Raw genomic sequence first — 24,149 nt, forward strand, 5'->3', positions numbered from 1 at the left:
TAAACAATGGTAATAATTGTCGTGTTATTCATCGTTACGTCGTGCTATCGCTATCTCATACGCGGTTACACAGTACTTACATCTACCTATTATTCTATCTACGCCGAGTGCATAGAGTCACAGAATATAATATAATAGTACCTAATCCTAATACACTCTGAATACACTGGAAAAAGTATATACTCTGACATTGGCTAATCTGTGTAAAGCCAGAAGAAGAAAAAAAAAAAAAGTATATACTCTTTGGAAATTGTCCTGTCAATGTCGTTATGGACGTGTGTGTATACAAAATATAAAAAATTACGAAAACGAAACATTCTGAGATGAACATATTTTTATTGTAGAATAAATTACTATCGTAAGACTTATCTTATTAGAATTAAACTTTTTGTACCGTTATTTTATTACATAGAAAAAAAAATGTTTTGGAAAAGTGTAAGTTTGCCCTTGTTTACCTAGTTTTATTTTGCTTTATTGTGGATTGTAACAAAAACATTGTATTAATATATTGTTCTTTCTCTAATTTCAGCGTTTAAGAGCAGTTTTGTGCAGAGGACGTAGAAAAAAAATAACAAGTTTAGTCATCATTTTGATATTTTTGATAAACGCAATGTTCTATGTAAGTTTAGAACTATACAATATTATAAAGAGAAGGAATAAGGATCCTTGGTATAAGAGGTAATGTGAGTCTATATATAACTAGCTTATGCTCGAGACTTTTTCCGCGTGGACTACACAAATTTCAAACCCTTATTTCACCCCCACGGCGATTACGCACTGCATTTCCGTCATCCGAGTTCTATCCGTCATCCTAAGAATACTAGCGAATCGCTGGTACCCTATTGTCGTAGATAATCGCTGGCAGCGTTTATCTACGACATATTATGTCATAAGCTTCCATACAAAACTAAGAGGAACGTATTTTCACGGACTCGGATCGGATGATTGAGTAACCGCCGTTAGGGGTTGAATTTTCAAAAATCCTTTCTTAGCGGATGTGTATGTCACAATAGCTATCTGCATGCCAAATTTCAGCCCAATTCGTCTAGTAATTTGGGCTGTGCGTTGATAGATCAGTCAGTCAGTCAGTCATCTTTTCCTTTTAAATATTTAGATTATTTACTACAATTATTTCTTTATAAGTTAACTGGAAAATCAGCCCCAGCTTCGCATAATATGTGGACTTAAAGATTTGGTTATTACATACCTATACATTACATAATTATGTTGTGGGACGACTTTATTTGCCTAAAAGTAAAGCTAAATACTTAATAAAATACTTTTGAAATAAATTTTACAGCTTACGATATGACCAAGACTCTTATGTTGACAAGACTGGTATGAGAGTTATTGTAGGTCATTATGTTGGAGGAAACTCTGGAGGCAACTTGTCTGAAGGTAACTCGGAGAAAATAACTCATTCATATTAAAATGAAATCCCAAGAATTATTCTAGTACTATATTACAGTCATTGCGCCAATGTAATTTTTGTCATTTACTTACCTGATAATAATAGTGGCCATATCCCTACTTCTTGTTATTAAATTAATTATTTTTTAATGTGGATTAAATGTAATGCAAGTTTGATCTGAGGCCCTGCTTAAAGTAATAATATTTTCGTTGTATATTGTTTTGACAGTTTCATACCTATGGAATACTACCTATTTTATACCTATGGAACATGTTTCAAGAAAAATATATTCAAGGTTTGGTTTTGTTTTCTAGATGTAATAAATATTAACCATTATGCACCAATAGAAGGGGCAGGCGAAGGTGGAAGGCCAGTCCAACTATCTCAGAGAGAGATCATACCTGCACGGGATCTATATGCCCTGCATTCATATAACATAGTTGTCAGTGATAGGATATCAATTAATAGAAGTCTTCCTGATATGCGCAGTGAGAGGTAAGAATATACACAATCACTACCCTTATTATAAATACGAAAATATGTTTATTTGTTGGTTTATTTGTTTGTTTTTCAATCACGTCGCAACGGAGCAATGGATTGACGTAATTTTTTGCATGGGTATAGTTAGAGACCCTGACATAGGCTATTTTTTGTCCCAGAAAATCAAAGAGTTCCTACTGGGTTTTTAAAAACCTAAATCAACGCAAACGAAATCGTGGGCATCAGCTAGTTATTTCATAATATGGTTGTAAATTCTCTACCACCCTCAATTGGGGTATTAATGTAACTTTGCTTGTAAAATGCGCAACAGAGCAATATAGGATAGACAAGATTTTTAAAATGGTATTGTTGACGCTGGTTGCCATGCTTTGAGAGGCAGACAAGTATATTTTATCCCATGAGTGGATATAATCGGGGGATATAATTTTTATCTCCTGCCCATGCTAGCCTCGCTGGGAGAGTGACAGGCTACTTTTTATCCTGGAAAATCAAAGAGTTCTCACGGGATTTTTAAATACCTATATCCTAACCTATATCTACAGTACGGGATAGGTCGAGATGGCGATCGGGTTGGGAAGCCCGCACACCCGCACAGTACCTGCGCCCCGGTGCGGGACAGCGCGGGTGACGTGCGGGTGTGAGGGTCGTCCCCCCGCCTTATACCCCGATTGCCATCTCGACTTGTCGCGTACTATAGTTACAATTTAAATATATAATTTTCTTCCACAGTTGTAGGAGTATCCAATATAATTTAGCAGATCTACCAACAGCAAGTGTGATTATAGTCTTCCATAACGAGGCCTGGTCTACTCTCATGAGAACTGTGATGTCAGTTATTATCAGATCTCCTGCAGAATTGTTAAAACAGGCAAGTACTTATTAAACAGCGGAATTTCCAACCCTCGTAGGCAGTGCGTGCACAAAGTTTTACTTTTAAGATACAAGTACGGTTTACGGTAGGCATTTAGTTCCACAAGTCTGTGAGAATTGAGCTATTTCTATTTGGATAAACAGTGTTTTTATGCCTCTATGGGATCTATAGAATTTTTGAAAATTAACAAAAAAAACAAATGTCAAACCCCTATTCTATCCCCTTGGGGTAAACTCGGGACGAAGTCACGAGTTTAATCTAGTTAAGGTATATTCTTTTTGGGTCAAACTTGTATTTATTTTGTTTCAGGTTATTTTAGTAGACGACGCAAGTGATAGAAAGTATTTAGGCAAGGAGTTGGAAGATGCAATAGCTAGGTTAGACAAGGTACAACTATTGAGAAGTGTGAACCGAACTGGTTTGGTGGGAGCAAGGCTCATGGGCGCCAGGGCTGCCACGGGAGATGTCTTAGTATTTCTGGACGCTCATTGTGAGGCAAGTGTTTTGGTTTGTCGCGATTATTTGCAGGGATACAGTTAAATATGCGGAGAGTGACATACAGCCCTACTTTTTTGTCCCAAAAAATCGATTAATTCTCACGGCATTTTTAAAACTCTATATGCACGCGGTCGAAGTCGCAGGCATCACCTTGTTAATTAGTAAATGTTTACCACTGGTGTCATGTAAACCTACTAAAATAGACTTGGTCTATCTATGTAACAGTTTTAAATGTGATTCTAAACTAATTATTTAATTATAAACATTATCTGTTACAATTTCGTCAGTTAAAAAGTCCACCCCTGTTGCCTCTGGGCCAAATGTATCCGTCAAGCTTGCAGCATCCGTGAATCGCGATGGACAGGACCTACTCCAGGTAGTCCACACAGCTGCAGCTCTTTTCCCTTAGATGTCGCGATGTTATTTAAATACATATTAATAGCAAAAGGAATTAATCCATTATGAAGAATGAAAAACTTTACTGGCCAAAAAGAATTTTTCTTATAAACAGTAAGTTCCATTAAATAATACTATTATTACATTCCCAGGTCACGCAAGGCTGGCTCGAGCCTCTGCTAGACAGAGCGGGAAGTGACGATGTGTTTATTTGTCCACACATTGACCTGCTCTCGGAGGACACATTGGCTTACACAAAGAGCATTGACGCGCACTGGGGCGCATTCAGCTGGCGCCTACATTTCCGCTGGCTCATGCCCAGTAGTGAGGTAATGATGAACAAATCTAAAAATCCTGCCAAACCTTACCCCACACCGGCGATGGCTGGAGGTCTTTTCGCCGTTCGGAAAAGTCTATTCTGGCGTTTAGGTGGATACGATGACGGTATGATTATATGGGGAGCCGAGAATCTAGAACTTTCCTGGCGTGCGTGGCAATGTGGTGCCAGAATTGAAATAACGTCGTGTTCTCGTGTAGGTCATATTTTTAGAAGGCATAGTCCATACAAGTATCCCGGTGGAGTTGCAAAAGTTCTCAATGCGAATTTAGCTCGAGCGGCGACGGTATGGATGGATGAATGGGCGGATTTCTTTTTTAAGTTCAACCCTTCTGTGGCTGCGATTCGTGACACCCAAAGTGTGGCAAACAGGGTTGAGCTTCGCAAGAGATTAAACTGTAAAAGTTTTAAGTGGTACTTGGACAATGTGTGGCCACAAAACTTTTTCCCAGGCGAAAACCGCTGGTTCGGAAGAATACGGAATGATAAAGGTAGTTGTATCGGGGTGGTTGCAGGAACGCCCGGGTTAGGAGGACCCGCTTCGGGAATTAGTTGCGGCAGTGATCTCGACCTTGATAGATTACTAGTTTATACTCTCGATGGAAAAATCATGGCCGATGAAGGGTTATGCTTACAACAAGGAAACGGTAGGGCGGTGTGGAAAACTTGTAGTACCAATAAAAAGCAAATATGGCAGCAGAAAGGTCCAAGGTTAAAAACTGTGGACGGACTCTGTCTGACTTTAGTAGCTAGTGAAAATAAAGATGGCGGTGATCCGTTAACCGCCAAGCGGTGTTTAGAACACAGCAGGCAAATATGGCATTTCGAGAGAGTGCCTTGGCGTTAAAATGTGATACTTAAATACTCGTACAAATTGTTAGAAGTGATTATTTAGTTTAATATTAAATATTATGTTCATCTGAAAGTGATATCTCAGTATTTGATCTGAATATTTATGAAAAGAAATTTTGTTAGGTACTGAATGCATTTTTGTCAAGCAAGCCGTGTGTGTAAACCCCACTAATAGGACCGCTTTTATTTACACACTTCAGCTTATTTAAGCCCTGGTGAAAAACGATGAATTGGTCTAATTATACTGGTCCGCTTTGAACTTGCGTAGAGGTATGCATCATGTAAGCTGCCAAAACAATGCATGCAATAGTGTTTGCGTCAACCAAAGTATTATTTTTTTATTTTCAAAGTAGAGCATTTTAAGGAAACGGGTCACTCGCATTTTGACATGGTTGTAAATCGATCTCGTAGTTTTTTGTTGATATATCTGTACCTTTTTGAATAGCCAATGAACTAAGAAAGTTAATTCAATAATTTGTACGCAACATACCATACACTTTTGTTCGAAAATCTTTGTTTACTTACTTGTTTTTTTCGTAAACTAACATTTGGTTTATTACTTGCACCACAGGGTTTGATGCATGCGCTATTGCCAGCGAATATGAGGCATATTATGTCAGGATAGTTGATACATTCGTTTAACGCAAGTTGAAACCCAAATTATAAGCGCACCATTGTAGTTAGACTTAATGAAAATATATAATTAATCTGCTTAATAAATACTATCCAAGTATCCAATAAAGTAATCCTATTGATTGATTGTTTATATAACATCTCATGTAGAAATTAATTTGCTAGATAGCAAAAAAATATCTTCTAAAGTGATATTTATTATTATATTGTATTCAGAGATAGTTTGCACAATATTACGTGTTGTAAGACCTTTTATAATATAATTATAGTGATTATTATTAATACATTAACGTTTTTATATACATTTTGTACTTAATTTTACAGTGTAATTTTACTAATACAGTATTGTAAATCGAACACTAACTGTGATTATATTTTTTTATTGAAAAATAAGTTGTCGAGTATGTAGTTTTTATTAGTTACTAGGATTAGGTCAAGAAATTTCAAGGTCGCGTCACCGACATACTAATATTAATAGTGTTAGGAGTGCCGATAGATGTGAAAACTAAACTAATGTTAATAACGATTTTAATTTCCAAAATTTTAATGTTTTATACTTACTACAATTAATTCACTGTTAATACCTAATTTTTATTTTTTACTTATGTGGGCAATCCCCAGCAAATGCCAATTTTTATATTAAAAGAATAAGCAATATTGCATAAGGGCGTTTGTGCACTCATCCGTGAAATCATGGATTCCGTAAAAATACGAATCGAATGAGTACGTATTTGTAGGACGGCTATTTCGAAGAATCCCGGATACGAACCGAATAAGGATAAGTGCACAAACGCCCTAAGAATGAGCAATATTGAATGAATGAATTGTCTATCTGTGTTCCATATTATTATTTTTATCTAGTATTTTAAGTAGTTAATATTGATTTGAATACTTACGAAAATAACTTCTAAAAAGACTAAAGCATTTATTAATTTATATACCTACTTAGGCTTTTTATTGCTAGTCTGTAATCAATGTTACTAAATTAAGTGAAATTTTGAGATGGGTTTTTATACCATATCAGAACTAGGTAATCATACCATAAGGAAACCCTGCATCAATCATTACAATCGCAATTGTTGCGATTGGCTGAAATCATAGCATTCTTGTTGTAACAATGCATTGCAATCAATAGTGAGCGAGTGCCAGCCAATCAGAGGCGATGTCGATTGTCATACTGTAGTTGTCATTTTACTGTAGATGTGGACATTCACTGCTGGACGTCTATACGAATGCGTGTCACTATACCCTGTACTGATCCAGCCCCTTCTCGCCACCCTCTATAAGCCATTACGCACGGTCTATAGTTGCCCAGCAACTCAGTCGACGGGCAACTCAAGAATCTAATTTGCGCACGCAGTCGCCGCAACTCTTTACTTAAACAATTAAACTTTTAAACTTTAAGGGTGTCTGGCAGGGGGTTGCCAGGTACTGTCTGGCAATGCATGACGTGATTTCTAATACTACTCTGAAGAAAATTCAAAAAATAGAGTTTATACTTTGACGTAAGATTTTTTACACGTTTATTACCTGTTATCTCCCAAACCAACTATGATCCAAACAAACATTCCTCCCATGTTTGGGAGAATACGCAGAGAAACTTTCAGCTTTTATAAAATAACAAAGATCTGGCACACGCTGGCTCTTAGTCCATAACTATCATCTCAAAAATTACTTTTTATGTTATGTATATGCTATATTATAATATTAAGTTTGTGTATAACGTCACAGGGAAATCATACGTTGGTACCACGGTGCTTGACGAATATCTTCAATGAAACAATTATTTGCACTATTGTAATTCATATTTATTAAATTTAATACGAGTTTTTGTATTTTTATCTTTTATTAAAAAAAAATGTGTCTTAAAACATATTTTATTTAAATTATTTATTTAGTTTATCCTGAGTACCTAGGTGACATAAATACTACGTAAACAGGGCTAATAATAATAGCTACGTAATAGGTACATTATTCTTACAAAACTCTTCGCTGATTTTTTTCAATTGCCAAATTATTTTATTTATTAAGGATGTTAAAATTACCTGTAAAAGTTTAAAAATATAAGGTGATTTAATCTTAAAACTTCGAGGGAAAACGCGCCTTAGTTAGAGGTTAAAAGAGTTTATTTGTCAAAAAGAACAAAAGTTCACTTACAGGAGAACGATCTAAATATAAATATAGGTAATATAATACAAACATAATCTTTACAGGTACGTTGACTTTACATAATAATAATAATAATAGTAAGAATTTCAAACACATTATAATCTTAGTTAACAAACTATTGTGTTTGCCAAGAAGCCAATAAAGAACTCTGCCGGGTATTCTTTTTGTTACCATAATTTTATTATAATGTAAGTATAAACATTGGGCTTAAAACGGTCATATTCAAAGATAGAGAAAAAGATTTTAATTTAAGTATCATACACCGCCTATTTCCAATTAAGCTCAAATTTTACAAACTGCGAGTTTGCTTAGTTTTAATCATAAAGATCTAGTGTTTGTTAAAATTACAGTGATCACAAACAGTACGCGGCAGAAAGTAATGTACATCGGCGTTTAGAAAGACATTTCGGCTTTGTAGAGAGTTGTCTCTGTCATTCATACCTGTGTGACGTTTTGTCGGTCTCAACGAACGAGATAATGCTCTACAAATCTGCTATCTCTTTCTAAAGATCGATGTACATGATTTTCTGCCGCGTGTTGTACTAAATTCATTCTGAAGTTGCAAAACGGCGGTCTGTACAGGTCCCGCGCAAAAGGAATTAAAAACAAAGCCCGGCTGAGATCTGTTTTGTAGAATGCGCAGTCATATCTACGCCTCGTCTTCAGATTGGACTAAGGCTGAGATCTATAGAGCGCACTTTGACTTTGCTCAGACTAAACGATTGAGTTAAAACGAGACAGATTTATGTAAGAGATATAACATCTGTCTCGTTTGAACTCTGTCTTAAGTCTAAGCTAAGTCAGAGTGCGCTCTATAGATCTCACCCTAAGTATTTATTTTGCGCGCACTATCTATACCCAATAAGCAGAATTTATAAACGCCACATACCGTAGAAGAATACCTATTGATTAGATAAGAAATTCACCTTAGGACAAAGTATAAAAATATAGACATTAGAAGAATATGAAAAGGTGATTGGATTTTGTTGGCAGGGTTACAGTTATCGCCATTGCAATAGAAACAGCGTGCATCGCTGTGTCCGCGGGCCCTCTCCACTGCGACGAGAGCGTTGCACACTGAGTCCACTTGTGCTCTGGGCACACACCCTCGAATTGTGTCCACGGTGTTGCCAACTGGAATGTAGATATTCAGACTTGATCGATATATATTACCTACATACTTTTAAAAGCAAATTTGATTATAATGAGGTAGGTTGAGATGGCAATCGGGGTATGATCTCTAGTAAAACATGAGTAGGTACCTAAACTAAAAGCGAAATTGAAAAGTAATGGGGACCTCGCATCGAAAAGCGCAGTTTAGACTATCGTGAGTGATTTCCATTATGTAGTATATATCTCACCGCTTTTTGACGCTAAGACAATGGCATCAGTCGTGGGACAAGGACACTATTAGCTCCGCTTGCCTGGATTACGGTGACGGTTCCAGCTTCCAGCGATGAAGATCAGCAAGAACTGTCGAGAGACGATTTTCAGCTCCCCCCTCCCCTCCCTTCCCCCTCCCCCACCTCAGCCACTGCGCGGATGGGTTCGAAACTAGTCGGGCTAACGTCGACTAAACACGTAACAAAAGCGCAATGTTGGGTGGATTGGGAAAATGACATTACACCAGCAACTGGACGTATGGCGGCCAAGACTGGAGTATAGAGAGGATGAATGCAGTATGCTTTCAAATGTATTTACTCACACGACTTATCATCCGGTGTTGCTACCATTTTTAAACATCTCATTTCTATAGCCATATTCGAACCCGTAGATGGTGGTGGATGCCCGAGATTGTGCAGCCATTGTGCTGACACCCAGTTCCTCGGATTGCATTCTACTGGGGACCCTGGCCAAACCGTTTCCTGTGGATGACATCCTAAGCATCGTTGATAGATGCAGCTTTCTGAAGATACTGAAAAAAAAAAACGAAATAAACTAACAGACACCTACTTATTACTAAAGAGATCGCACAGGGTCACAAGACCCGCAGATTTTTGTGAAAACTCCTTCATTACTGGCGCTTCTCGCAATCTAAATTCAATTTATAACGAATTCAACATAGACTTATTTTATGGCAGTGTGAATAGTGCACGCAAAGTTTAATTAAGTTGTTTGCTAGCATAACGTAATTATATCTAGTTATAGTTTGCTTGTCACTGTGTTCGTCTTACTAATTTCGTATCTAACTGTGAAAACCTATTATTAGCTCTAAGTTACTCAATTTTAATTTATTTTAGTTTATTAAGCTGTTGGATCGTAACTAAAAATAAATTTAAAAAAATGCGAGTGACGATAGACCTAGACATCCTGTGCCGACCTGTGCTGACGGCATCAATATTCCTGTGATGCTTCGCTGCTGATGTCACACATACCTATTTTACATGCGTCTCTTTCGTATTGTCCCATGGTATACGATTACCTTCAAAATCCAACCTTTCTTGCTTGCTTAAATATTGAGGTTAACATGACAAATCAATTTAGTCCGCTCTCGTCCATATTGCGGTGATTTTAAAACAGCCCTCGCGAATTAAAGAAAGTCCGGTAAGCCTGTCATGTTACTCGTAAGTCGTACTACACTTGACTTATGACATTATTGTAGCGTGTCGAATTGGATTGTGCAGCAGCCTTCTCTCGCCCGGAACAGATCGACCCGTGTAATGACTGCTCCAGAGTGCAGTTTACGTTTGTTTTAAGACCGCAATCATACGTCATTTTCTCGCGTTTCGCACCGTTTTACCGGCCATCAGAACATTTGGATCTGAGCCGCACGTATGGTAGACCTACATGATTATCGAAAGCGAGAGAATCTGCTCGGGAGTGCATTGGTATGCGGTTGATTGCTTTGCTTTCTTTGGCTTTTATTTTTAGGGTTCCGTACTACAAAAGGAAAAACGAAACCCTTTTAAGATCACTTCGTTGTCTGTCTGTCTGTTTGTCTGTTAAGAAACTTATAGGGTACCTACTTCCCGTTGACCTAGAATCATGAAATTTGGCAGGTAGGTAGTTAGGTCTTATACCACACGTAAGGAGAAAAATCGGAAAACCGTAGTAGTTACATCACAAAAAAAAATTAAAATGTGTTCATGAACAAATTATTAGTATTTTCAACTTTCAAAGTAAGATTAATATACCAGGTGGGGTATCATATTATGAAAGAGCTTTACCTGTACATTCTATAACAGATTTTAATTTATTTTTATGAATAATAGTGTTTGATTTATCGTGCAAAATGTCGAAAAAAATACGACTGTAGTATGGAACCCTCGGTGCGCGAGTCTGACTCGCACTTGGCCGGTTTTTATGATTGCTTCTGCATGCAACTGCATAATTCCTTATCTTTTAAAACTGTTAACCAGCGCCTCTTATATAGCAACAATTTTATCGCTGTGCTATTTTATTACAAAAATGTATAAAATTATTGCTTATGATAATAATATAATTGAAGATAATAAATTGAAGTGCTTTCTGCTTGCCATTTTAGAAAGATTGCTTTCGAAGATAAAAGTCTATAATTAGGCTTTATCATGTGAATCTTTATAAAATTTTGTTTATCAGGTCATGTAATCGGACGGGCAAGTCAATTTGGAGAAAATAGAAAATTCTGAAGCAATCTAATAGTTTTGGTAAGTGTTTTGTTATTGCCTGTGGCCAAGAATACACAACAGAATCAACCGAGCTTGAGGTCAATTTTTATAGGTCTTTCTGTAACTCTGTTGATCTCTCAAATGATTTTCCTGTCGACCAATAAAAAAGCCGGCCAAGTGCGAGTCGGACTCGCGAACCAAGAGTTCCGTAGGTACTACAGAAGATGTATAAAACGGTAAGAATCACTTTTTTAACGAACCGCAAAACTAACTTTGTTTGTATATTATATCAAGAAAACTATGATAGAGCGTTAGTTTTATTTTTGTATAAAATATGCGTAATAGGAACCAGTTTTTTTCAACATTTTGCAGGATAAATCAAAAACTATTATGTATAAAAATCTGTCTTAGAATATACACAGGTAAAGCCCGTTCATATGATACCCCACTTGATATAGTTATCTTACTTTGAAAGTTGAAAATTCTAATTTATTTGTTCATGAATACATTTTGATTTTTTTGTGATGTAACCACAAATTCACGGTTTTCGGGTTTTACGTGTGCTATAAGACCTACCTACCTGCCAAATTTCATGATTCTATGTCAACGGGAAGTACCATATACTGTGACCCTATAGGTTTTCTTGACAGACACGACACACAGACAACAAAGTGATCCAATAAGGGTTCCTTTTTTTCTTTTTGAGGTACGGAACCCTAATAATAGGTTTCAGCTATACTAGGCATGTATTGTTATCAATACGACCCAGTAGTCTAGCTATTTACATGCTCGATGATCCATTTTTTGTTTTAAAGTGGCATGCTATAATTCAAAAGCCTGGGATCTTCAAACGGTCACTGAGGTGGGCAAAGATCGCCCATAGCTAGAGAAAGTGGATGATCGACGCTTGACATAATTGTTCACAAATAACGTGTTCACCTTGTCTAGATTGTAACATTATACGAAGAGATATTTATCGGGAGATATTTACCCAACTAACCAATAGCCATGGTCTAGCGTTCACTTGCTTTCACGGTGCAATAGTTGACTATAAATAAGTACCTAATAACTTTTCTATAAATTGCAAAATGAGAGAATAATATGTAAAGCGTCACTTTGTACAAACAAATGATTCTTGTCACTTGAATAATTGAGTTATGATTTTACCAATAAGCATGAAATATTCGTCTTGTGAGAGGGGAAAACTTTAATTTTTTGGGATAAAAGTAGGTAGGTAGGTACCTATTGTTGTTCGTCTCTAAGATTAATGCAAGAAACTTTGTGCCTTGAAAAGGTTACCTACAGTCTACAGATACTACTTAGATGGACACTCGCATTTATTATTAGTAGATATGGATGAAAAGTTTGTTTGATGTACCTATTTGGGTACCAGTCGGCATTTTTTGTAGGTACTGATTTATATACCTAGTTAGAAAATATTATAAATAGTTAGAAAATATAGGTAGGTAGATAAACGTAATTATCTACTAAGTAGGTACATATCTCATCATGCGAATCAAAAACCCCACTTCTATTTGCTATGAAATTAAAGCATTTATGTAAAGTTAGTTTTAGCGTTAAACGCTATCTATCCCAACTAAAGATATGATAGCTTATCTTTAGTAACACTAACCTAAATTCAAAATCAGTGATGCTCATCACAAAAACTACAACCCACGCTTCGTGGCGACACGGCGCTGCACATTGTAACAATGTAAATATGATTGTCAACAGTGAATTGAATAAATATTTATTAACCGGTAGTTGCAGAGCAAGATGCGCCTGTTTGGTCCATTGTTTAGTGCTAACAGGGGCGCGGGCGGTCGGACTTTGTTGATTCGTACCGATGATCTAAAATAAAAGGATGTGACGAAACCATTTTGTAGAACAATTGAGTGTTGCAAAATATGATTCCTTCCCTTTGTTTATGACGAATCATTCATCAATACTACTATAATATGTATCTATAAATGCGACAGTTACTCTGCTTGTTAGTTTGTTACATTTCAACGGTTGTCACGGTTCAACCGCTGAAGCGATCTTGAAAGGCACGGAGCACTTGCATCCTGGAGGATATTAATTATACATAGGATATTTTATATTCCGGAAAATAAAAGAGTTCCCACGCGACTTCAAAAACCTAACTCCAAGCGGACGAATCAAATTGAACAGTAAAATACTGGCAAATATAAAAAGTTGATCGATGAAAATCTTGAAGACTTTACCACTTACCTAATGACAAAATTAATGTAACAGTCAATGTGAACACTAACATATCGATTTTGAATACACAAAACAGGACATGGATATCACTAGAAGCGTGTCTTCACACGGGAGTGTTAACATACTAATCTACACCGCCTTTGTTTTTATCTTTTACGTGTGCTCTTATCACTGGATAGTAAATTATTTCTACATTTTCGTACTAAAATAAAGATTGCTGGTCTAATATTAGAACCGAATTAGAATTTACTGAAGCCCTTTAGGCTGTAAAAACGGTAGGCGAGTAAAAGACAAATAGATTCACGAGGCAAGCTTCTGTTTCGTAGACAAGTGCCAAGACCTAGTATAGAAAATTGATTGCCAATACCATTTGAACAAATGAGTAACGGTAGTTCGACGCAGAAATAAGAACCTCAAACTGGAATTCCCTTTTATGAGGTGAACGTTCAGGACTTTGTCGGTGGTTTGGGTGGTGGATGGCAGTCGCAAAAATCAATAAATACCTAATAATAATTTAATGTATGTAGGTAACCTGTTTATCATCAATTTTCAAAATATGCAAAGATGTTCGAAAGGCACCAAACAAAAAAAGAAGAAGGATATTCGAGGACCCTAAATCCGGTTTTCAAACATGAAAACTAGTCAAATCAGTATCTTTTTATCAAACGCCAAAACACGCGCTTATCTAATTCGAGCTTCTATGAAATACTGGCATGTGACGTCACAATGATTTGACGGGCTTTTTTTAGTTGAATCGATAATAATTTAAAATGGTTATTACACTGAAAACTAAACATGGGACGTGGATTTTACCTATTTTGGAAGACCCTCTATTTAATAATTAGGTACTGAGAAATAATCTATTTTTGACATAGGCAATACCGTAATATAAACGCCAAGTGGTTTCTAGAAAAAAACATCTCATAATAAAATATTGCATTAGATTTATATTTAGACTAGCTTATGCTCACGACTTCATTCGCATGGACTACGCAAATTTCTAACCTCTATTTCACCCCCATAGGGGTTGAATTATTTTCAAAAATCCTTTCTTAGCAGATGCCTACGTCATAATAGCTATCTGCATGCCAAATTTTAGCCCGATCCGTCCAGTAGTTTGAGCTGTGCGTTGATAGATCAGTCACTCAGTCACCTTTTCCTTTTATATATTTAGAAGTGTGATGGGTTAAAAGGGAAATGGGTTAATTTTTCTTCTGAAACATCGCAGTTGTTGAGGCCAGCACCGAAATGTGGTTACTAAGCACTGCTGCAACGGTGAATGAATGTGAACGAACGATACGTGCCGATACTAATTTAACAAATCTGTATTAGACAAATAATAATTGGTGCTATTTAAATTTTCACGTCATCATTAATCGTTAATTCAAGATTTATGTATAAAGTAGCTAACTCTAATTATGGATTTCTAAAGTTAAACAAGTGGCATTTTGGACTATTATTTAGATAACACCGTTTAAATTTTAATTAAATATCTCCTATGAATTTTATAAACTTAAAATTTATTACCTACTGTTCCAATTGATTAAATCAAATGAAACTGATAGTGTGCATGAAATTATTAGTTATGAATTATTACTGGACGGATCGGGCTAAAATTTGGCATGCAGATAGCTATTATGACGTAGGCAGTCGCTAAGAAAGAATTTTTGAAAATTCTAAGGGGTGAAATAGGCGCTCGAAATTTGAGTCGTCCACGTGGACGAAGTCGCGGGCATAAGCTGTACCTACAAAATAAAACCGGCTACGGCCATGCTCCAGAACATACGATTTAAATAGGTGTTTCTTTATTTTGGTAGGTAGTTGGAGAGCGCGAAATAGTGGCCCAGATCAGTCTTAAAAGCGACATCGGATCGTGTCGGCATGCAACGCGGATGCCTTCAATAGATAAACCGTACAGATGTTAAGATGGATTGTTGCTAGCCCTAATAATTCTCTGCCCACATGATGGAAATCTTATTTAGAGTACCATCCGTACGTGCATTTTGTGTATTATCAAATTACTTTTGTTTCGATCTTGTCGAAAATTTTCTAAACATGATAAGAATGTTAGTAAGCTGTGATAGCCTAGTGGTTAGGACTTCCGCCTCGCCTTCGATCCCGGGCACGTACCTCTAGCTTTTCGGAGTTACGTGCTTTTTCAGTACATAATTATATATCACATGCTTTAACGGTGAAGGAAAACATCGTGAGGAAACCTGCATGCCTGAGAGTTCTCCATAATGTTCTCAAAGGTGTGTGAAGTCTACCAATCCGCACATGGCCAGCGTGGTAGAGTATGGCCAAACCCTTCTCACACTGAGAGGAGACCCGTGCTCTGTAGTGAGCCGGCGATGGGTTAATCATGATGATTATGATAAGAATGTAGGTAGAGCGGTTATAAAACGAATCCTCCAATATCAATATAATTTTTGTACTAACACCGTTGATGGTTGGTAGATAGATAAAATAAGTACTATGATAAGGGCTGTCATCTAGAAACTAAATCGCAATTATTGGTTTTTTAAAATGTTGATTAGAAGTAGATAATTAATTTTAAAGCAAAGCATTAAGATTACGTTTTAATTTTTTACAAAAAACCCGCGCGATAAGACAAGCGAGTTCAAAGCATCGCCCGCATTAAAAATATTTTATTTATCTTGGACAATTTGTTATTGCCACTTTTCTTGGCTTCCGGTAGTCGTGTAATTGAATCTTCTGGTTTTCGGAGATTTATAGCCTTCATTTGATTGAGCTACCGCCCTTGATTAGCGGCACGACTCGGGGGCTGCGGCGTCTTTGTTTTCGGCAACATCGAAATTAAAATCCTTTTAACGAAATACACGGCTAATGTGATATTTATCTTTGCTTTAAATAAGATCATCCTTTAGCCCACTAAATGAGATCTAAGAGTGTTTTAATTAGTGGTAATAAGGATATAATAGGTTTACCGCTTTAAATTAAAATGTTAATTGATGTAATAAATTTTGTATAGGCTAATTATTTATTCAATCGAAGAAAATTGTCTGTTTAGATATCTACCTACTTACTACAAATCCTTGGAAGAAAAATTCATTCCCGTTTAGTAGATACTTATTAAGTTAGGCACTTTGCTTTGGATCCTGGTCCAAGTGGGCCACTGGGATATTTGACATAGGTAGGTACTATTTACTAGAGGTAAACCACGGCTTGTTCGCGTAAATGTCGATTTAGGTATTAAAAATGCCGTAAAAAAACTGACTTTCCGGCTTGTGATTATCTGTCTTCGGGATTCAAGCTATCTCTGTACCCACCAAATAGATGATGCCCGTGATTTCTTCGGTATGGATTTAAGTTCTTTTAAAAATCCCGTAGGGACTCTTTGATATTTCGGTACAAAGTAACCTATGTCTTTCCCCGGGTTGTAAGCTATGTTTGTGCCAATTTTATTCAAAATCTATTAAAAAGATAGGCCGTGAATAGCTATGAGATACCTGGCAGACAGACGAACACACTTTTGCATAGTATGAATTGCCTCGTCTTTTTCTGTCTTAGAGATCCATTGTAGATTTACATGAATAATCTACATGAATCTACTGTAATGAGTATCTACATGAATTTCTAAGACAGTAAAAGTTTATTTAGAATTATTTTTGCAACTAAGTTTCTCAGATTATTCGAATTTTGTATTCAGTTCAGTTAGCTTATATCAAGCTATAAGAAGATTTAGCGGACATAAAAGGTATGGTAAAACGCTGACATAGTGACCTGCCGATATCATCGGAAGGACGACGTGATCGCGTGAGATACTCCTGCGCACGTCTACCCTTACTCTGTAGTCCGTTATTTTAATTTATCTCGCCTACTGACAGCTGTTTATACTATTGCAAATCAGACTACTTCTAAGTACATTTGTAAATCAGAAAAGTTCCAAACATTTATATTTTATAGTTTTCCAGAAACTTATTAGGTTTCTATTTACCTACTGTTATGATTCTGATATTGTCTAAAATAGTCGGAAACGTTTAACGGACTTAAGTCCTCCTTTAAGTCTAAAGATAGGTATACTTAAGAGATTAAATTGTATACAGCTCAACTTTGATTTTTGTTTTTTATAATATTAACTTAAACGGGGTCTAGGTGCAGAACCGACTAAACCTACTATCAAACAACAGTTTTTCGTATTGCTAACAATACGAAAAACTATTGTTTGATGTTGAACGCTTTCTATGAGACTTACTTACTACTTAGGTAGTACTAGAAAGACTTGAAGTTAACTTTCTCAAATCATAATTATATCAAACAAAGTCACAGAAAAAAATATTATATAAAGTTTTTCTGAGATTCTAAGGTTAAAAAGATTTGGACGTTACATTAACATGTCTGTCTGCAATCGGCTTCAATTGGAAAGCAATAAATATGTACTAAGTATCTTATTTATAGTAGCGATAAGCGAACTGGGTGTTGCGTGACTGACACTACTGAAAAGCATTTAAATCCAGGAAATGTACTGTTAGCCCATTACTAGTAGGTATACTATCAATCAAGTGTCACCAAAAGCCCCAGTTGCTCGACGGTTAAAGGGGCGAAACTAGAAAGTGTGCTTTGGATATCGAATGGAGAAAGAAAGTAGAATATGACTATATTTGGGGTGGCTGCATACGAATGTTGCTCTACGTTTGCTAGAAAGTCCTCTATTTCTAACTTTTCGGAGTATTGTACGGTGAAGCAAAGAACATCGTGAGGTAACCTGCACTCCTGAGAGTTTTCCATAGTGTTCTCTGAAGATGTGCGAAGTCTGTCAATCCGCACTTGACCAATGTTGTGGTCTACGGCCTGAATCTTTTTCACTCTGTAGTGGACTGGCGATGAGCTGAGACGATGAAGAAGTCCGTAGAAGCAGTTCCGGTTAATATTCCCGCTGTCCAACTTTTATGCATCAAACGGTTGTATTGAATGAACCTGTAGGTAGTGTGGTAAGATAATAAATTATGAAATTGCAAAAAATTGTCTTGACCATACAAAGGCTTTAATTAATGGGAAGTTATAATCATCTGGTGTGATGGAACGCTAACTTTGCAGCCCATTTCAGGATTTATATCGGCAATTATAAGCTCGTTGTAACCCAGTAATTTCTTGTTATTTGTATTTTATGAAAAACTTATTCAATCACCGCGCTGCTGCTTGTGGTTACGATCAACATACCTAATTTACTTTTTAAAAACTGGTCAAGTGCGAGTCGGACTTGCATACGATGGGGTTCCGCACTATCGTACAAGAAATCTCAAACAAGTATAATAAAAATTTGCAAGTTAATGCCGTACAGCGCCATCATGATATGATTTAGTAAACTAATTATTTCATAAACAAATCTTTTATTTTTTTGTGATGGAACCACAAATTCACGGTTTTTGGATTTTTCCCTTTACTTGTGCTATAAGACCAGGCTACCTGCCAAATTTCATGATTCTAGGTCAACGGGAAGTACCCTATAAGGTTTCTTGACAGACAGACAACGAAGTGATGATATAAGGGTTCCTTTTTCCTTTTGAGCGGAACCCTAAAAATACGCGACACATCACATAAACTTCGATGAGTGTTAAACTGGATTGCAAAGTGAAAAATAAGAATTGCAGGCGCGAAAATTGGTTGAAGCACCGTTTAAAGTGTCGTTAAACCTTGTCGAAGTGAAAATATTGTAATCGTAACCGTACAACGATCAGCGCAGTTTATGGGCTGCGGAAAGCAGTTCCCATTATTACACTCGTTCATTATTCAGTACAGAGAACTCGCGGGGTGGTTTTCGATTTAAGTGTAGGCAAAATTACTTCGCGGAGACCTATTTACATACCGTCAATTGTGATACTCATCGAAATTTACCGTACCTTAAAAGGTCTGAGGAACCAATTCGTTCGTATCGAGTGATCTTTGGCTTACGATTTGGATCATTTCCTTTCGAGCAACCTTCATGCATGCAATTTCCTAAATAATAAGCAAATGCAAATCTAATCAAAATAATAAGTTCGTTATTAGGTAGTTAATGTAAGTTCAACATCCTAGTTTTTGTGGTAATATCTCAAAGGTCAGTTGAAACGGCAGCCAGTGCACGTATCTATAGGGTATTTCATTGTGAATTGTAATGCAAATGATTGAAGAATAATTGATTCCATCCAAAGCAACCTCAATCATCCAAATACAGAACGTGATCAAACAAGTGTCAGGGACAAAAGTAAATTAGATTTTTAAAACCCCGAATACGCTTCAAAATTTAACCGCAAAGGGAGCGGTGCCTTTGTACCTTTAAATTAAAAACCGGCCAAGTGCGAGTCAAACTCGCATTTTTACTCGAGTATTTTTTTCGACATTTTGCACGATAAATCAAAAAGTATTATGCATAAAAATAAATGAAAATCGGTTTTAGAATATACAGGTAAAGCCCTTTCATATTATGATACCCCACTTGGTATAGTTATCTTACTTTGAAATGATAATTTTTCGTGCGATGTAACCACAAATCCACGATTTTGAGATTTATACCATTATTTGTACAATAAGACCTAACTACCTGCCAAATTTCATGATTCTCGGTCAACGGGAAGTAGGAACCCTATAGATTTTCGTGACAGACACGACTGATAGACGGACAGACATACAGATTACAGACAGACAACGAAGTGATCCTATGAGGGTTCCTATTTTCCTTTTGAGGTACGGAACCCTAAAAATACCATCAAAATATTCCTACTGCATAAAATCTCTAATAGTAATAATCTACCTAATTCGTTTTTACTGATTTTGATGAAAGGTACAGAGACAGTATGCATCACAGGGAAGGCTACTTTTTGTCCCGTAAAATCAAAGAGTTTCCTTGGGATTTTTTTAAAACCTAAATCCACGCAGACATCATAATATGAGTATTACCTATGCTAGTAATAAATAATTTGGATCTAGATTCGGATTGAACCTGGGATTTAATTTTGTGTTTATTCTCGAAACGCTACACAGAGTTGTTGCTCGGTTATGAGAAACGTTTTTTGAAAAATATGCAAAAATAACAGCATCCGGTAGCATTATCTGAAAGTCACGTAATCTATTATTTGTGTTTTATTCAAAAGACTCGATAATAATAATGTTTTAAAGACTTCTATTGTAAAGCTACTACGATACGTGTGAGCCTTTTAACACAAAAGCAAATACATTACAAATTGAATACTAATCTGACATTTAAATGACCACTTCGACAGTTATCCTGAACCCGGCAATGAACCGGAACTGAATGAAATATGCAATTATTGATTTGCAACCAGAAATGCGACCGAATTTTATAATCATGTTGCAATTGTAGTATTAATTAGTAGCTAGGTATCTATTGCATTCAGATTTCCTACGGTCACACAGTTACAGCCTAATATAATAATTATTCAGTACGAAATAATTATTCATATAGAGAATCTGTGCTGCATTATATCTGGAACTAGCTTATGCTCGCGACTTCGTTCGCGTGGACTACATTTTCAAACCCCTATTTTTAAAAAAGGGATTTTCCGTTATAAAAAGTAGCCTGTGTCACTGTCCAGGTCTTTAGCTACCTATATCTATTATCTACCCATGCAAAAAGTCACGTCGACCCGTTGCTCTATAGCGATGTGATTGAAGGACAAAACAACAAACCAATAAACCAACAAACGAGCTTACTTAGGTAAACGAAAATTGAGAAAACGGGAACGAAGCGAAAGCAATTTTTTTACAATATTTATTACCTTAAGGGGTGCATTTTCAAGTCCGTTTCCTAGCGCCCCCCGAAATCAAATCTAAATCTATCTTAAATAGGTATGTACTTACTTACTAGCAATTTTACTGTTTTTGATCGCGTTTTATTCAATCAGTTAGCCTTAATCAGTGCTACATGAATATTGACGATTGTAAGATAGACAAAAGAATAAAATATATTAAAATCCTAATATCTACTTACCTAATTTTGGTTTGTTCGTTTCGGTGTAAGAGATTGACGCAACAGATCCGATTTAAAAATCTAATGACTTTTTTTTAAAAAGCTAGACTACCAATACTTAAATCTAGATAATATGATTGCATAAATTAAAACAGTCAATGCCTGAATACATTTTGATATTGAAACGGTTTTGTTGTTCATGATTCGTCAACCTTAACCAAATATTCATCATGATCAACCCATTACCTACCGGACCACTACTGAGCCGGATCTCCTCTCAGAGTGAGAAGGATTTAGGTCATAGTCTGCCACGGTGGCCCAAAATATTGCAACACAACTAAATAGTTCTGTCTTCTTTAAATACCGACGTATACCTACCTACATTGAAATAAAATAGTGGAATTGCAAACAACTACTGATTGTATCGTTAGTGTAATATTTTACTTTGAAAATTACAGTTGACGGCTCAAAATATGTATCTATCTAGTACCTATAGTCCGCGACAGGTTGAGATGCCAATCCGGGTATGAGGCGGGGAGACACCCCGCAAACCCACACGTCACCCACGCTCGCCTGCACCGGGTTAGAGCGGGGGCTGTGCGGGTGTGCGGGGCGTACCTTCCCTGATTGCCATTTCAATATGTCGCGTAACTATACCTATCTGATTTTTTATTAGTCTCAAATTGATTAACCACTTCAATGGCAGTAATTGCAATATTTATATTTTATTACAGTACAATCATAAGCCCAAAATGTTTGTACACTGTCAATATTTATGTAATGCGCCGAGATAGAGATCGCTGGCAGACAAAGACAGACATTTTAAATTGCATTCCAATGACTTTGCACATTCGGTAAATTTCTTTTGGCAATAAAGAGTTCGTTATATTTTACGTTAATTAAGAATTTACATCGCTACGGGGTCACTGAGAATATGGGTCAGTTACACGAAGTTTTTGCCAGTCACAGATGAAGTCTGTGTTGCCAGTGATGACATTATGGATCTGAGACATGGTCGCTAACTATGGGCTTCATATTCTTATGAAGCCCATATCCATTCCATGTTTCATAGCCATATGCATTCTAGCCCAAAGTCTCTCAGCGGGCGATGGAGAGAGCTATTGCTAGGGGTTTCTCTACTCTACGTGATCAAATCAGAAATGAGGAGGTCCGTAAGAGAACCAGAGTAACAGACAGCTCAACGGTTTGCGAATTTGTAGTGCGAGGGCGAGGCATGATATAGGTACTTTGGGGTCCCAAGGTGTTAGAATGGCGACCTCGTCTCAGAAAGCGTAGCGTTGGCAGAGCCCCCACTAGGTGGACAGACGACATCATACGAGTCGCAGGGAGCCGCTGGATTGAGAGTCAGACGGCATGTGCCCAGCAGTAGACGTCTATCGGTTGACCATGATAATGATGATGACACGGATATCTAAGAATATAGGCAGTATTGTCTTCTTAGTCTTTACTGAGATTTTGACTTATGGTTATGCGTACCTATTACCTACTAAGAATAGTAATAATTTTTTTTGTAGCTAATTATACACAAATGCGTCTGCGTAATTTTTTTCGTTCAACCTTTTCAGTGACCATAGATTATTTTTATGCTTACCGCAATCTTCCTTACTAAAACCAACGTACGTAATTTTCAAGGTGCATTAGATTTTGGTATTTAAGTTCTTTTTGTATTTAAGTTGCCTTGATATTCCATTCAAAAGTCCGTCCAAACTTCAAAGTCTCCTTCAAATAAAGATAAAGTGAATCAATCGATTATTATTTATTATCCCAAAGTATAAACGTGCACGCGTATTTTACAAATGCATTTCATTATGTCACTTTTGAGTAAGCCGCGTTCCCAAATTGGTCCCTATGATAAATGGTGCTGATATTTTATTCCATTAGTATTAAAGTATTTAATTCCTTTCGACTACTGTTATAAAGCATTAAGGATCTCGAGATAATGTTAAAAGCATACTTTATGGATGAACGTGAACCCATTTTTGGTCATAACTGCACTATTGTTAATTTGATTTCATTAATTTCGGATGACGTGCAGACATAATTATATATTCTGTGATGCAGATAAGGCAAATATATTACAAAATACTTACATAGAGTTTGAATACTGGATGTAGGTAGGTATAGTTTTTGCGTTTCATAACGAGTGGCTCATGATCGGTATAAGTAAGGTACCTACACTAAAAGTGTTGTTTGCGAGCGCTTGCTCGCGACTGATGATTCCGACATGCACGCACACTTACGCAATGCCCATGTAAACGATGTAACCACAAGTAAAGTTCCCAGGTCTTCGTGAATTGCAAGAACTGTATGTTTCGCAATGTATACTATAAGAATTTCAGTCAGTCATAAGCCACACAAAGAACAGCATGGTTAAAATACGACGTAGACATAGCGAAACATACTGCACTCGATTATCAATACATCCAAGCCAGCCTTGTTGTATTCGGTCCACATTAAACGGATAATTACAATCATTTCTAATAATGGCCGAAATATATTCCGAGCGTACAAGACAACATCTGACCGCGGTTGTAAAGGGCACAAGGAATAACGTAGCCATGTTCGGTATAGCTCGGAAAAAATAAGGGTGTAGACAATGTGCAGTTCTATTGATTAAAATTGTCGGAACGTAGAGTTAAAAGTGCTTTATTCCAGTAAATTCAGTTACGACAATCTAATCAAATAAATAAAATTAGTACTTAATACTAGTAATTATGATAATA

At 36.6% G+C, this 24,149-nt stretch overlaps 3 protein-coding genes across 3 annotated transcripts in view; 2 read left to right on the forward strand and 1 right to left on the reverse strand.

Annotated features, from left to right (window-relative positions):
* LOC117991118 (L-xylulose reductase-like) overlaps nt 1-24,149 on the forward strand; it is a 345,757-nt gene that overhangs the window by 265,340 nt on the left and 56,268 nt on the right. The gene's annotated exons all lie outside the window — the stretch shown is intronic.
* LOC117991301 (polypeptide N-acetylgalactosaminyltransferase 3-like) lies at nt 255-4,964 on the forward strand. The gene is made up of 7 exons (XM_034978867.2): nt 255-435; nt 530-678; nt 1,301-1,398; nt 1,726-1,906; nt 2,642-2,780; nt 3,093-3,278; nt 3,830-4,964. Exons 1-7 carry the CDS (start codon nt 421-423, stop codon nt 4,859-4,861), a joined length of 1,800 nt encoding a protein of 599 aa, XP_034834758.1. The 5' UTR covers nt 255-420; the 3' UTR covers nt 4,862-4,964.
* Nucleotides 7,289-13,612, reverse strand: LOC117991028 (uncharacterized). Its single transcript, XM_034978554.2, has 3 exons — nt 13,488-13,612; nt 9,374-9,583; nt 7,289-8,802 (listed from the first exon to the last, which is right to left on the reverse strand). The coding sequence occupies exons 1-3, from the start codon at nt 13,528-13,530 to the stop codon at nt 8,591-8,593; spliced, it is 465 nt and encodes a 154-aa protein (XP_034834445.1). The 5' UTR covers nt 13,531-13,612; the 3' UTR covers nt 7,289-8,590.

This window comes from Maniola hyperantus, chromosome 19, assembly GCF_902806685.2.
Source record: "Maniola hyperantus chromosome 19, iAphHyp1.2, whole genome shotgun sequence".
In the NCBI taxonomy this organism is placed as follows: domain Eukaryota; kingdom Metazoa; phylum Arthropoda; class Insecta; order Lepidoptera; family Nymphalidae; genus Maniola; species Maniola hyperantus.